General features: G+C 41.7%; 1 protein-coding gene across 1 annotated transcript in view; it reads left to right on the forward strand.

The window, feature by feature from the left end:
* fra (neogenin protein frazzled) overlaps positions 1-13,175 on the forward strand; it is a 98,817-nt gene extending 85,642 nt beyond the window's left edge. Inside the window, 32 exon segments of the mRNA XM_013320194.1 lie at positions 1,647-1,830; positions 2,037-2,167; positions 2,414-2,461; positions 2,464-2,594; positions 2,776-2,930; positions 3,195-3,295; positions 3,376-3,463; positions 3,545-3,686; positions 3,830-3,996; positions 4,279-4,400; positions 4,627-5,026; positions 5,127-5,250; positions 5,451-5,609; positions 5,727-5,924; positions 6,056-6,235; positions 6,450-6,570; positions 7,009-7,200; positions 7,450-7,661; positions 7,739-7,804; positions 7,877-8,021; positions 8,361-8,522; positions 8,966-9,178; positions 9,605-9,755; positions 9,841-9,956; positions 10,276-10,434; positions 10,944-11,048; positions 11,221-11,300; positions 11,380-11,479; positions 11,571-11,700; positions 11,957-12,126; positions 12,346-12,426; positions 12,520-13,175. Coding sequence (XP_013175648.1) covers positions 1,647-1,830; positions 2,037-2,167; positions 2,414-2,461; positions 2,464-2,594; positions 2,776-2,930; positions 3,195-3,295; positions 3,376-3,463; positions 3,545-3,686; positions 3,830-3,996; positions 4,279-4,400; positions 4,627-5,026; positions 5,127-5,250; positions 5,451-5,609; positions 5,727-5,924; positions 6,056-6,235; positions 6,450-6,570; positions 7,009-7,200; positions 7,450-7,661; positions 7,739-7,804; positions 7,877-8,021; positions 8,361-8,522; positions 8,966-9,178; positions 9,605-9,755; positions 9,841-9,956; positions 10,276-10,434; positions 10,944-11,048; positions 11,221-11,300; positions 11,380-11,479; positions 11,571-11,700; positions 11,957-12,126; positions 12,346-12,426; positions 12,520-12,662 — 4,676 coding nt within the window. The 3' untranslated portion in view covers positions 12,663-13,175.
* The last annotated feature ends 3,087 nt before the right edge of the window (positions 13,176-16,262 follow it).

Below are 16,262 nucleotides of genomic sequence, written 5' to 3' on the forward strand. Positions count from 1 at the left end.
AGTGACCTACTACAGAATCTCCGTTCCTGGTCTCTTGAAGTCTTTTGTAATCTCCAGAGTTGGCATCGTTGACTTCATACCCGTAGTTGTAGTTTATCGGCTCTTCGTATTGGATTGGCAGGTAGACTGGTATAGACTGATGGATGACCATGCAAGAAGCATAGACGAACATCGCGGAAAGAATAATTAGTTTATGCATCATGTTTACTAGCTGTTGTCTTGATGTGAAGACGATTGTAGTTAGTATGATTTGTCAATGGTTTTATACGAGAATTTATATTGATCGAATTGTAATACAATCTTGGATTTTGCAATTAGCAACGAGTTGGTTAGTTGACACCAGATGAATGTAAGGATTCGACCCTGAGGTAGCCTACTTTTGCCTAAAGGAAAAATTGTGTTGGTTACTTTATCTTATTTCCAAAAAACTTCGTTAGTTTAGTTAGTTTCTGTTGGAAACGTATACAAAAAACATATTGTCCCTTTCATTCTCTATTAACAAAATGAGATAACAATATTTTGTTATCCGGTAGTTGTCTTTTTGACAATATGTTCGAATACGTAAGGACAAAGTTGGATTGTCCGCTGCCTAAATAACTGATTTCTCATTTGGTTACGAGGTCGTAGCTAAAGTAAACCCTCGTTACATCCACACCGAGTCTATGCATGGAATAATAAAGTGTCCTCATTGTTCACACGAGAATAATTAAAATAAACTGGACAATTTGCCCTCATGTGTGTTTATTTTACACTTTCATCTCGAAATAAAAACATAGTAACTGGTTATTTAAACACGTACTAGATCTACAGTTAAGCTCCCTTCGGGACCGATTGATGACAGTATGAGGTGCGGTTTTTAGTAATTTCCTTAGTGTAGATTTACTATGAGAATTCTATAAAAAGGGATCCACCTAACTATTATACATTAAGAAGTTTCGTTATGGGTGTTTAGTCTGATTTAATAGTACAACTTAACAAAATACCAATGAAAATATTCTCTCCATACAAAAAGTTCGTAAACAAAAGCTCTATAGTATTAAAGCAAGAGATTTCAAGAGCGTGTACGCTCGTTTACACATCTAGAGTACTTATACGTTCTATTCTATAATAGTTGAAATATATCGACATGTAAATCTAATGCAAACGAACCGAGGGTTGCTTGAACAATAGCTCAGGGTCGGCTATGGTCATATCTTTATTCTATTTAAATAAAGCTTCAGCTTTTGTGTTATTCACATTGAATCGTTAATTTCTCATTACGGAAGACCCTTTGAGTAGGTATATATTAAATCTACACTAAGGGACACCACTTAACCAACGCTCCAGGAACAGATAGCTTAAGAATTTAATTAACGATTCTTGGTCTGAATGTCCCTTGGTTTCTGAGTTCAAAGTCTCAGTATAAAAACATGTCGAAGTCATTTTTTATTACCAAATAAATATTTCAAACGGGGATTTTGGTCTCAGAAACTCAGTAATTATGATTAATGACAAACATAGACGTAGTGTTTCCAGAAAAATATTTTTGTAAACATCAAAAGGTTTAAAATTATACCTTTCGCTAAAAACCAATATCTTTAGTAAATAACGGTAGTGCAACCGTGTCCTTTTTACTGCACAGAAATAATTGTATTAAATTGTTCCAGGTGGTGACGATCAGACAGATGTAGGTGTGCGGCTACTGGTGGAGCCCAGTGATGCGGTGGCAGGCGCGGGGCAGCGCGTGGTGCTGGGTTGCGCAGCCGCCGCGCCCGCTCGCCTCAGCTGGCGACATTCCAACGCTGCGCCGCCTACACGCGACCACACGCTCACCACTACTGACTCCTACAGGTACCAGCAAGTCCAGAAGTCATGGCATTTATAACGCGTTTCGTCTGATTAGTGCATGTATCGCAGTCAGATTATATTCACACCCTTATTTTTTGAAAATTTGATCTGTCTAGTAGCATGTATAAGAAAAGATAAGATACTTTTATAAATTATATTCAGACAAAATATTAGCAACCTTTGTTCTCCAATTGTGTGATGAATTATAGGAAGCAACTGGCGAACGGTTCCCTAGTAATCGAGAGCATGTCGTCCGCGCTGGCTGGACAGTACCAGTGCGTTGCGACACGCGATGGCGTCGGCACTATCGTCTCCAGGATAGCGACAGTCTTCTTAGCAGGTTTGCTATAAACACATGTATTGCTGCGTTTGTGCATATTATTATATTAAGATTGATGTTCATAACTATCGACGGATAGGGGGGGATAAATATTTGAAAATTACATTCATCTTTAATTAATCCTCTTCTCTGTCCAATGATAGGCCACTGATCTGCAACTCTAACTTTTTACAAATATCCGGTCACTTCGCTATTTCAGCGATTTATCAATTTAGTTAAGAACTATGTTTGTATATTTGTATGCAGAGTTGCCAGAAGTGGTAGAGACGCTGCGAACGGTGTCTGGTGCGGCGGGCTGCTGCCGTGCGCGCTGCGGGTACCGGCTCGGTTGGCAGTGCGCGTATCGCCCGCCACGCCGCCGCCCGACCGCCGCGTCTACGGCAGCAATGCGCGCACGCATGCTCAGCCTCCTACACTCAAACTCAATGTAAGTAATATGTCTAATACTAGAGAGAGTGTTGATTAATATCAAGAAATCAACAAGAGCACTCCTTGAAAAACTTTAATACCTTGATGCGTCTGAAAATCACATCACTACGGTTTGGTTTTGATACCCTTTTTGTATTAGTGATGGAATCATAACCAGGTATAACTTATTATAATTGCAGGTAACGTGGCTAAAGAACGGGTCTCCGGTGCGCATGGAGTCAGCGCGAGTATCGCTGATGCCGAGCGGTGCGCTTGAGCTGGACCCGCTTCGGCCGCACGACGCAGCTCGCTACCGCTGCCGGGTCGCACTTGCGCACGCACCCACACCGCACGTGTGAGCTATTTACTGCACTTGTACAATTTAACAGTGGTAGACGCCGGCAATAACATCTGTTGCATGAATTAGTCGGCTCAACAAGTGCAATACTACGACGACAAAGAAGACGCGCCTCAAGTGGAAGTAATGTCGCGCACGCGAAAAATCCTCTTTCTATGCGATCCCTTCTCCGTCGATTAAAGATTTTGGTGGCCGTTTACTCTTTATCAACTTTGTGATACGAAAATAATCTAATTCATCAAATTATCGTTGATATTACAGCACTGGTCCAGAGATCGAGCTGCGTGTGAGCGCGGAGCTGGCGAACGTGGAGACTCCGCCGCGGTTCATCGCCGTGCCGCAGCCTCTCACCGTCATTGAAGGTAACTTTAGCCTTTGAGCCAACAACAATAGAGATTTTTATTTTTATCTGCTAATAAAATATTAAACATGACGTATTCAGGTGCGTCGGTGACGTTCGACTGCGCGGCAGTGGGCTACCCCAAGCCCGAGATGATCTGGCTAAACAACGGAGTCGCTATAGATCTCAAGTAAGTAATAAAAATACCCATTCTTCGTACTGATTTTAAGGATTTTATATTGATATTGTGTTGTTTTTTCGTATGATCCAGTGACCTGGACTCCCGGTTCTACCTGGTGGGGTCGGGGTCCCTTCGCGTGCAGAGCGCCCGTGCGCTGGACGCGGGTGTCTACACATGCCGCGCCCACAACCGCATTGACTCTGCCGACCACTCTACACAGCTCCAAGTCCTGGTGAGCGCTTTCTGTACACTTATTATACTTCTGCAGATCCTCTCGTTGTGGATGTCCATGGGCCTTGTCGAAGTTCCCGTCACTCGTTTGACCCGTTCTCTTGTAAAAATAAGCTTGGTTCCATATTGTTTGTGTGTGCACAGACTGCGCCGCGTGTGAGCCTACCGGGCGGAGGGGTGGCGCGCGCGGCGCCGCGGGGCGAGCTGACACTACGCTGCGAGGTGCGGGGTCGGCCTGCACCCACAGTATCCTGGCTGAAGGACGGCGAGCCTCTCACGCCTAACAACAGAGACATCGCGCTACTAGACGGGTTTGTTACAAGGAGCCGATAGTATCACAATTTGATCAAAATGTAGAAATATTTGTTTGACTTCGTTAACTATAAGACTGTGGTACTTAGTTTTGGCAGCTACTTGTCAATTTTGTTTTGTCAGGACTTAGTTTAACGCGTTCATTACCAACGATTGATCCGGTTGATTCTCGTACTGCTAGCGCCCTGAGCGAGAGCCTCCTTTTTACTATGCCTGCAATCGCGCCCTACTGTAATGCTGAAAATATCAAGAAGCTAAAGCTGTAATCTTCATGTCCTCAGCACGTCGCTGCGTATCCAGGGCGTGCTGTCAGTGGACGCGGGCATGTTCCAGTGCGCGGCCACCTCCCCCGCCGGCAGCGCGCTCGCCGCACTCCGCCTTATCGTCACCTCCCCTGCTGATGGTGAGTCTCCTCACATCTGACAGAATAGACTGTCGTCATGTCACAGCTCACAGGGTAGAAGACAATATGTTCTATTGTGTTGTAATTATAACTGCTTTTAAAAATTGTTCTTAATCCATCCTTTATTATTTTTCCTTTATTTGTTATTTCATTTAATTATTTTTTAGTTTTTCTATATATCAGTTGTTTTTTTCTTTAAGTTTTTTATTTTTCTTTTCATTAACAGATACAATATCCCGATCCCAAAATTCCCAGATTAAAAAGCCCTTCTCCAATACCACCCACGACATATTCAACACCTTAATCTCGGGCGATTCGAATTCGAACCTAGACCCCACGCCCGAAGATCTAGATTACATCGGCGAGACATCATCAGCGTACACCTCGGGTCCGGACGTCGACTACGATTCCTATGACTCTGACGGTGACAATTCCTTTCACGCTGCCGAAGGCCTGGATCTAGACGAGCTGGGTCAGGGGAACGCGACTATCGTCTCTGCGCCTAAGGACTTAAAGGCGGTTATCGTGAAGCATAGATTCGTGACCCTCAGCTGGGAAGAGCCGGAGCAAAAGGTTGAAGATATAACGGGTTATGCTGTCGTCTACAAAGTTAAAGGAAGCGAAAGGTATGGATAAACTAAGTTATTCATTTAATATTTACAAAATTTAGCATTTGATGTGTTTCCATCCTTTTTAAATTATAATGTGCTGTGTATTTGTGTCCAGAGAGCGCGTTGCCCGGGGCAGCCCGCAGCGGCACGAGATGAACGTAGCTTCCCTGCAGCCCAACACCACATACCAGTTCTCTGTCATCGCCTTCACACACCACGCCCACTCCCCGCCCACACAGGTGACATAAAAAAACCAACTTTAAGTATTATACTTCTTAAAACAATGGTCGCATTTTCTGGACTCTTCTTTATATTATACTGAACCATGACAAGCCTTGACATGCAAAGTTAAGTTAAGTAAAATATGTGTCAAGACTCTTTATAATACCCTACTAAAGTTTGTTTTATTTGGTGTATTTAACGTTGACGTGTTGTGTAGATCATAGAAGCGACGACTGCAGAGGAGGAGCTGACGTACGGTCCGCCGCAGGACGTGCGGGTGGAGGCGCTGGGCCCGCACGCCGCGCGAGTCTGGTGGGCCCCGCCCCCACCTGCGCAAGCCCCGCCTCCCACCAGATACGCCGTCTACTACACTGATGTAACTACACTAATATGATTATCAAACCGTTAACTTCTTTATTGTTGTGCGTTGCGCTGTAGGTTGTTTCAGTATTAATTTACGCTAAGAGAGACTTTCAGTAATGTATGGTTCCAGGAGGAGACGGGTCGCGAGCAGGTGCAGTGGGCGGAGGGCACTATGGCGACGCTGAGCGGGCTGCGCGCGGCGGCCGTGTACCGCGTGCGTGTGGCCGCGGCCGGGGGAGCGCCCGCACCCGAGCTGCGCGCGCGCACGCCGCAGGACGCGCCCGCAGCTCCCCCCGCCAACGTCAGCGCCGTGTCCAGCGGAGCTACGGTGACTTTATTACTTTGTCAATATCGCATCAATAGTTACTAATTATAACAAGATTGTTTGTTTATCATTTTTTATTAATCTACAAAGTGTTGTTGTAATTCCAACATTCGTTGTTAATATTATTTTTTCAGTCAATCTTAGTCCGATGGGAGGCGCCGCCGCCGCGCACACACCGCGGCCCACTGACCGGGTACAAGGTGCGGTACCGCGCGGGCCCGCCCTCCGCACGACGCAGGGCGGAGTCCCTCACCACGCCCGCTGACGCACGCCGCGCTGAGCTGCGAGATCTAGAGACCGGCACCACGTATCAGGTACTCAGAACATGAATACAGAAAACATATTCTTACCGTTTATTATAGAAACATTTAAATACTGTGATTAATTCCTTAATTAATCACTATGGAAGACTTTTAGTGTAGATGTCTCATACTAAATCTACTTGATTAGCCGATTTCTTCCCTTTGAATAATTGCGAAGTGGGTGGTATACTGTGTTCATTAAATTATTGATTCGTTCATATCTCAGGTGCGTGTGTGTGCGATCAACGCGAACGGTTCAGGTCCGTTCAGTGAGTGGGTGAGCGCGACGACGCAGGCCCGGGAGCGCGGCGAGGCCCGCGTGCCCGCGCCCCCGCCCAAACTCACCAGTAAGACATCAATCACTCATTCACTCATTCACTTCAATACATCACTAGAATGATTACTTACTTTCTTTTTATCTTTTAGAGCTCACGTAATGCTATGTATTAAATTATAAATTTAATTAAATTAAATAATAAAATATTAAAAATAAATAATGGTTCGATTATATAAAAGTCACTGTGGCTACATTCATATTGGTTTAATTCCTCGAGATTAATTTTCGTCATATTTATGGAAGGAAGAAAATATTCTAAAAGAAGTTCTTCGCCAATTTTTCGACGTTTTGTCGTACGTTTGGCAAATGATAGTCAATTCATCCAATTCATCGTCTATCAAGGTCTTCAGAACTGGTGTTGTCCTGCTCAACTAGACAATATCATCTGTCTCCATAATGTGATGGTCAAAGGAATTGGTGTGAGACGTGAAATGGCACGATTTTACAGCGCGTGCGGGGCGCGACTGGATCTCTGTGTGGTGGGGCGGCCAGGGCGAGGGCGAGGGCGTGGGGGAGGGCGAAGGGGATGTGGGAGGGGCGGTGGTGCGCGGCTACTGGCTGGGCTGGGGGCTGGGCGTGCCGGACGAGCGCTCGCACGAGCTGCCCGCACATCTGCGCTCTTACGTCATACGCAACCTCGGTCAGTTGCATTCATACTCGATTGGGTCACGGTTCGATGTCTCTTTGTCCAATTTACAAATGTCCTTATTAATAAAAATTTAAAATAGTAGAATTGGTTAAAATAAACACTAAAATTGACTTTAAAGCTTGACTATTAATTTTACTTCTAAATCTAATAGATTCATTGATCACTTCTTCCGCCATTAAATTCAAAATTACAAGTTTTATAATCAGTTGCACATAAATAGACTCTATTACCATCTCACAGAGTCGAATTCTGAATACGTGATATCGCTGCGGGCGAGCAACGCGCTGGGGCTGGGGCCGGCGGTGTACGCGACCGTGCGCACCCGACCGGCGCTCTCGCCCGATGACGAGCCGGACGATGCAGACGACCCGGACGACCCGGACGATCCGGACGACCCCGACGATCCGGACGACGACGACCAACCGCCACTCATACCTCCTGTCGGACTTAAGGTATTACGAAAGCCCAGTAATCAAAAATAATTTTAAAATTGATCGGACACTTTACAATGACATGTTTCTAATTCCAGGTGATCATGTTAAGCGGAACTACAGCTGTAGTTTACTGGACTGATCCGACACTTCCTAAAGGACAAGTAAGTGTGATTTTTGCCAAAATCATTTTGTTATATCTAAAATTTTTCAACGCATGTGTTTTTTTCTTTAAGACGGCGACGGACGGTCGTCGCTACGTGGTGCGGTGGTCGGCGAGCGGCGGCCGCGCGCGCACGTACAACGCTAGCGATCTCAACTGTATGCTGGATGATCTGCGACCTTACACCACCTATGAGTTCGCTGTCAAACTTATCAAAGGTGGGTCCATATTCAGTATCATATACCTTCCTGATGATTTTGTTTCTCTGTACCGTTAGATGGCGTTAATCATCATCAGCTCCCTATATGTCCCCACTGAGGAGCTCGGAACTTTCTCTAAGTCAGTAACTAGGCCATAGTCAGCACTGGCTCAGTGCCGGTTAACATCACACATATTGAATTTCCCAGATATGTGAGCATCACGATGTTTTCCTTCGCCGTAAATCAAAAAACACATTAGTACATGAAGTGATTCGAACCCAGGATCTGCAGATTGCAAGTCAAATACTTAACCCCTAAGCCACCGACACTCCTGGGGTTAACATAGTTGTGGTACAGGAGGTCGTGAGTCAGCATGGTCGATGTTGGTGAGCAACACGACGCTGGAGGCGGCGCCCGGGTCTCCGCCGCGTGACCTGCGCGTCTCCCCCGCCGCGCCCCCCGCACGCGCCGCCGACCTCGTCTGGGCGCCGCCACTCAAACCCAACGGAGCCCTCACTGGTAACCTCACTATGCCATCTCCTACTGACTTGCATTGAAACATTCACTGATGTCCTGCTCGAAGGACCAATAAATATCATTTGACACGTCTTATACATCTCTTATATCTTACTAATATTATAAATGCGTATGTTTAAATGAATGGATTGATGGATGTTTGTTTGAAGGTATCTCCAGAACGGCTGAACGGATTTCAATGATATTTAGCATACATATAGTCTGGAAGAACACATAGGCTATACTATTTTTTTTTAATTCCGTGTAGACGCAGTCGCGGTCGACACCTAGTTCCAAATACACATCGTTTTGTACTGAGTGGAATTAGTTGGTTTAAGGTCTTCAGAAATATCCTATAATCTTCTGTGTTTTAATTATTTGTATTCCATACTAAAGTTTAACAAAATTCATTGCCTTTATAATATTTGAATGTATATATGTTCCAGGCTACGTGATAATGTACGCGATCCAGCGGTCCGGGTCAGCGAGCGTGTCGGGCGCGCCGGAGGAGTGGACAGCGGTGGCGGTGCTGGGAGACCGCACGCGCTCCCGCGTGGACCGCCTGCGTCCCCGCACCACTTACATCTTCAAACTGCAGGCTCGGAACACCAAAGGTCTTGGACCTTTCAGTACGCCGGTTGTCTATACTACTGCTATGGGTTAGTACAATCGTTTCACGGGTTTTTTGATGCGTTTTATTGTAACGCATGACTACGTAGACTCCGCTCACTTTGATCTACAACGATCCTACTAATATTATAAATGCGAATGTTTGGATGGATGTTTGTTTGAACGTATCTCCAGAATAGCTCAATGAATTTTTATGAAAATTGGCACACATATTGAATATAGTCTGGAAGGATACATAGGCTACTTATTAGGTCTTATTTTAATTCCGCGTGGACGGAGTCGCTGGCGGCGGCTAGTATTTTTATAAATTTTTAAGTGTTAAAACATTTTTATCGCTAACAATACATTAGGCAGAGAAACATGTGTAGTTTTGTGCATCGTACGCAGTATAAGTTGTGGTAATATAACATAGAAACAGTTGAATGTGTCACAAATAGCATTGTATGTTATTGCAGAGAGCGGCGAGGGCGGAGGGCTGGCGAGCGCGACGTCAGCCTGGCTGTGGGCCAGTGCCGGCGGAGCCTGCGCTGTGCTGGCGCTGGCAGCCGCACTGGCACTGTCGCTGTGCTGTCGCAGGCACAGCCCGCCGCTGTCCCCCGACACCAGGTATAGACAACACATCAACCTATTAATCATATCTACAATTAACTTTCAGATTTACTTCTAATTGATATTTCTCAATGTATTGCAGCACGTACCAGAAAGCATCAGCGTCAGCGGCCATCAAGCCCCCTGACCTGTGGATCCACCACGACCAGATGGAGCTCAAGCACATGGACAAGAGCCTGCACAGCTCCGCCAGTAAGAGTACGATAAAATACCTTATTTTGGTCCTTCGATAACCGGATCATAACTATTCTTAGTTTTATTTTGATATCCACTACATTTCTCTTGCTAAAAGTACTAAATTTGTATACTTAAGAAGTCCCTCAAAGTTAATATATTCTACTAAATCTATATTGAAAAATGCCCTAAGGGAGACTCTGAGTGTGACAGGGACATCTCTAGTTAACATAAAAATCCATATCACTTAAGTGGGAATGGTATTTTACACGCAAAATTTCTAATTTAAACTATAAAAAAAAAAACAAAAATGCACGAATAAAAAGAATTGTACGACTTCCAGTATCAGCAGGCAGTGTGGACGGTCCCAATGCCTTGGTGTCATCAACACTGACGCTGGGGCGGGCACCTGCTGCAGAGTACGAGCCCGCACGCCACGCCCCCCCACACGCCCCGCCCCCCGCCTCACTGGACAGGCGACATTACGTGCCCACATATGTCGGTATGTATATACATATATACTTCTTGTAAAGGTAAGTGCTTGGATCCAATGGACGGAGATATGAAATGCTGCTGTCACAAGGTGAGGTAGAAAAATAGTTTGACTCTTGTATATAATGTGCTAAAACTGTACATATGTATGTAAATAATAATTACAGAAATCATTAATTATCTCTCATGGTTCAGATACATTTCGTTACATGAGAGAGACGGAAGATATAATTTAACTAACGTGAAAAAGAGAGAGACTTATACACCTTCTAGAAAGAGATAAATAATTGGTAATGTGTAACTTCATGTATCATGGTAAGTAAAAATATTATTCAAACTCAAAATAGTTCCGGAACTACGTAGTTAAAGTTGCGGCGTCCTTCTTCATGTAAGTATAAAATGGTTTATATGAAATTGATGTATTTTCTTTTTATTTGTCTCCAACGCTTGTGTTAATAGATTTTATTTTGGTAGTCGTTTCCGTTGAGCCCACATTTAGTTTGTTATGCGCACGACTAGATGCGCGGCGGTCGCCATCTTGCGGCGGCAGTGACGACACCGCCATCTTGCGCGCCTCGCCCGCCTCCGCCACCAGCCGGCGCTGCGAGCGCTGCGACTTCAGAGGTACCTTCTCTAACACTACGTTCCAATATCATTAAGGATATTTCAAAATATATATATGTTTTTTATTTGAGTTTAATAAATCTGAATTTGAAGTTAATAATTTCCATTACATAATGATGAACTTTTATTAGAATGTGTGTAAATTTGTGGATAAGCGTGGATTTGTTCACAGCGATGACGGGTGTGGGAGTGGGCGTGGGCGTGGGCTGCGCCGCGACCTGCGAGAGGCGGCGCCATGGCCTGCCTGACCAGGTGACATAATACTACCTAAATGTGGTGCTTGAATAAATTTCATAATTTTGTATGATAATGGTAAGGTGGTTGTTTTCAGAGCACACCGCTGCTGGCGGGCGTGGCGCCACTGGGCTCGCCGCAGTCATCGCTGGCCTCCCTGCAGCACCCTCACCCCGCCCACCCCCCGCCACCGCCCTGTCAGTATACATTACTGGCCTCATATTCTAATACTTATAGTTTATTTGATTGATTTAGAATATTGTATATAATTGTGATGTGTGTGTGCAGGTGGGTCGGGCACGTGTCCGCTGGGCGCGGCGTGCGGGGCGGGGGTGGGGGCGGGCGGGGACGTGTACGCGTGCGCTGCACGAGAGCGCGGTCACTACGTCGCCTACGAGCCGCTCGGACACTACACACAGTTAGTAGACACTTGATGGTATTCTAGCCTTTGATCTACATTTGTGCAAAATTTCAGGGGACATCCATCCATCCAAACATTCAATTTTATTATAATAGTAAGATGATAATTAAATTAATATACTATAAATAAAAAAAACAGATTTTCAAATTGGAAAGCAATAAATGACCATGATTTTTTAAGAAACTACATAAAGTTTCAAAAAATAATTCGATTTATTTACATAGAGTAAGCCCTGTGACCTTATTATTTGCAGTCGTGACTCTCTGAGCAGCGAGGCGGGCACGTGCCCCCCGGCGGGTGTGGGCGGGGCGAGCCTGGCTGGGGGCGGGTCTCTGCAGCGCCGCGCTCCTTGCTCCGCCCCCATGCACAGCTTCACACTCTCCGCTGACGGATCAGATCATTCCACACCCTCGCATTCTAAACGTAACTATCATTTATACTACCCGTAGACCGACTCTGTCCACACGAAATAAAAAAAAACTAATTAGTAGCCTATGTGTCCATCCAGTCTATGTTCTATATCTATGTCAAATTTCATAGAAATCTATGCAGACGTTATGGAGATACTTAGTAACAAACATCCATACATCCATCCATCTAAATATTCGCATTTATTACATTTAGATATTTTCTTTGTGCTAGCGGGAAGCGTGAGAGAAACATCTCCTTACAAAAAGAGTGCCAGCTCATCACCAGGTCACATACCTAACAGATTGCAGCTCGGTGAGTCCAAACATTCTCCATACATACGCTCATACATAAACATACATCTTTCTATAGTATGTCCTTGGTGATACTTTTTGTGTTTCGCATCAGGTGGTGGAGTGCCGCACTGCTCCGAGGAGTTGGAGCCGCTGACGCCGTCCAGGTCGACGGAGCGCCTGCACCGGGAGATGCAGAACCTCGAGGGCCTCATGAAGGACCTCTCCGCCATCACACAGCAGCAGTTCCACTGCTAGTGATGTCACACACTCGTGATCAAGTCTATACTAAAATGAACTTTTAATATGAAATAAGAGTTAAATAAAGCGAAATTATAGTCCGTCAGACTTATCTGACCCGGTATAACTGGAAATAAATTACAATATCTCACTAGCGACCTCCTGCGACAACATCTTTAGACTACCTGTTTTGTTTACTATATTTTCTGACAAAACTAATCGTGATGACTCATCGGGTCAGATTTGTTTGTCGCACTGTAATGCTATCCGCAAATTAACTGACGATTTGTTTTATAAATACGATTTAATATTAATAAATAATTTGCAGTCAAAAGCGTTAATAAATAATAAAAGCTCAATTAAAAAAAACATAACTTTGTCGAAAATACTTAATACATATGTGTTTTCACTGCCGTCAACATGTTACACAGTTATGTCTTTTCAAAGATATTTACGATATGTTTTTATACATGTTTTTGATAGTGAGAAATCATTGTTATTAAACAACAAATACTTTAAAACAGGAAAAAATTAAATAGCTTGAAAACATAACTTAATATACATCAAAATTAAAATTAAATATGAGGTTGTAATAATAGTCTGATTAAAGAAATTAAATAATAATTTATAATTAATTATTAGTTCACTTTCAGTTAATTCTTTACTAAACTACAAACGACTCGTAAAATAAAACTTAAAAATCGATTGCAAACATTCAAAGGTTTAAACAATACCTTAGTGTAAGTTTCTCTTATTAAATCTACACTAAGGGACATGTAAACCCAGTTAACTTAAACACTGCCTTTTATTTGCTTTTAAATCCATTGTATAATAACAAATTAATAAATAATTTTATATGTAAATATACATTTTTATAAATTAATTAAATATAAAATAACTTTTATAATGCGATTTATAAAACGGTGCCATTTAATACGAATATTAAAAATAATCTTTTAATAAAATAGAAACATTTAATTTGATTCTTGTGTATTCACTATATTAGTAAAAAAAAAACATTTATTTCATTTACATTAATTGGTAAATAAACGTAACGCATTAGCTGCACAAGGATATTATGATGAAAACATATTTCAAAATTTAATATTTCCGAAAAAATGTATGTATGTATTACTGACCCTTTTACATATATTATATATTTGTGTTGTAATTTATATTATTTACAATAAAATTCAAATTTAGAAAAAAAATAGGCCTTCGATTTGTCATATACAAATTACTATAAGATCGGTAGTACTGATTTTTTGAATTCGACGAAATGGCGAAGCGACCACAGTTACAGAGGCGTTTCCTTAAATCGATGGACGTTACGCACAGAAAGAGAATGATTCCTTTTTATGCGTCATCTCTTTCGTCAAATCCCCATCCTTTCCTTATACGAAAAGGATGGAAAGGGAAAGGGAACTAAAATTAAGCCTGTTTAAAAACTGTTCGGAAACGTGTCATCACTTTTATTGTATTAAAATAAAGATATTTTCCTAAATGTTTCGTGTTCCCGTATGCTGTCAAATATTAGATTATTTAGGTTAAAAAATATCAGATCTAAATTAAAACGTGTCTCGTGTGAATGTTTCGGCAGAATAAAAACATAGCAAAGACGGATTTGTTTGAAAGTTGAAAAGTTTGTATAGCGTCGCTTTTTAAAATCGCATTTCTGTATCTGTAAATATTTTGTACCCTAAACCTATAGTGTTAAGATTCAATTTTGTACACAGTTTTTATTATTGTATATTTCTATGTCACCCGTAGCGGACGTGTTAGTTTCACAGGAGGGCAGAATAGTGAGGCAGAGCAGTAGACTCAGTACTGCTATTGTTTGAACTGTGAAAACTATTCTGTCCTCGTGTGAAAGAAGCATATATTGGAAAGCAGACTAAAATGTATAGTAATGACAGATATTTTTGATCCACGTTTAACAGAAGTTTGTTAATTTTAGTACCGAATGTACCGCGACCAACGCACTTTGATACTTGTAGCCTCATGTAAATAATTCCACTTTTTAATATTTTTCTATTATCAATGTAAGTATAGTTTTTGTTAACGTAAAATCTCCGTGAACAGACAGACAGGATTCGCGCACGAATTTTAATAGTTTATATGTTTAGATATATTTTCTAAAAAAATCGATCTCTTCCCTTTTATACTTCCTTCTTCTTATTTACTTTATGCGTAACCATTTTACTAAAGAAAAAAAACGGATTCATTTCGTATTTGTGAAGTTTTTCCATTATTATACTGCTCTGTGGTACAATCAATACTAGTAATTTATAATTTATACTATTATACTTAAAAAAACGTCTTTTTAATAACCTATATTGATATACAATATGTTAAAGAAATTAAAACTTAAAAAAGGACATGCAAAAATAATAATACATTTTCAGTACATCAATAGGACGTCACAGAGCAGTGATAGTAATCTTATTAGTTGTTAAGAGAAACTTTTAGACTGATTTTTTGTATTGTATTGTTAGTATCGTTTTATATGTTAACTAAAGACGGATGTGAGAGAGCGAGACAGCATGTAAAAACTAAGGAGTTTTTATATTAAATAGAGCCATTACGAAAATTCGAAATTATTTTTTTGTAACCAAATCCTCCTTTATTTGGATTAAACGTTTTTTGTTATAATTTTGATACATCCTGTATACAACCTTACCTTACACATTTTTTCTTTAACTTAAATCAGTCCTAATCGTATAGTCCCGCTCTCACACAACTGCCAAATGTTTCTTCAACGAATTCAGTGCGTGCATTATTTCCCACCAACAAGAGACTGGTTATTTATTCCAAAATCCACTGTATTTATCTCATTTTGTACGTAATTATGATTTAGATATACTTTTAATTAATACATTTTGTAATTAGACGTTTGTATAAATTATTGTGAATCTGCCGCGACAGTGGCACCGCGCTGTGTACAACTAGGTTCAATAAACTTATACTATTTATTGAACATTCGTTTCATTTTTATCCTTAAAAATATAGACGTATTAGTCGTCATACAACTCTGTGTTAATTTTAAAATAGCAACCTTAAAAATGGCTCAGGGGTAAAGCACTTGACTTGTAATCTGCAGATCCTGGGTTCGAATCCTACTGTACCAAAGTGTTTTTCGATTTACATATGCACATCTAACCTTCGTGCTTACAGTGAACAAAACTGCACGCACTGGGCCAGCGTGGTTAACTATGGCCTAGTCACCCCTAACTTAGTAGGTAGGAGTAGGCTCCGAGCCTTTTAATATCATAAACTGATGATGAACCTTAAAAAATCTGAATACTTACGATGTATTGTGTGTATTTTTTTAATTCCCACATTTTTCTTATATATAGTGATGTTTATCTAATCTTACACAAAGTTAATGAAAAAAATTTATTATACAGACGTAAATAAAAATGTTAAATTCGAAGGTATACCCAAAGACTATAAAAATCCCCGTTGTTTGTTATCAGCAATGTATTTTATAGTCTTTTGTATACTCTTTGTCAGCAAACGTCAGTGTCATTGCATTATGGTAGGGATGTAGTCGTTTACAATTTTAGCGTCATCGAAACGGTTAATTTTTGGACGTCTCAGAAAAACAGTTGATTTGGC

Source organism: Papilio xuthus, unplaced genomic scaffold, assembly GCF_000836235.2.
Source record: "Papilio xuthus unplaced genomic scaffold, Pxut_1.1 DF825946.1, whole genome shotgun sequence".
Lineage (NCBI taxonomy): Eukaryota > Metazoa > Arthropoda > Insecta > Lepidoptera > Papilionidae > Papilio > Papilio xuthus.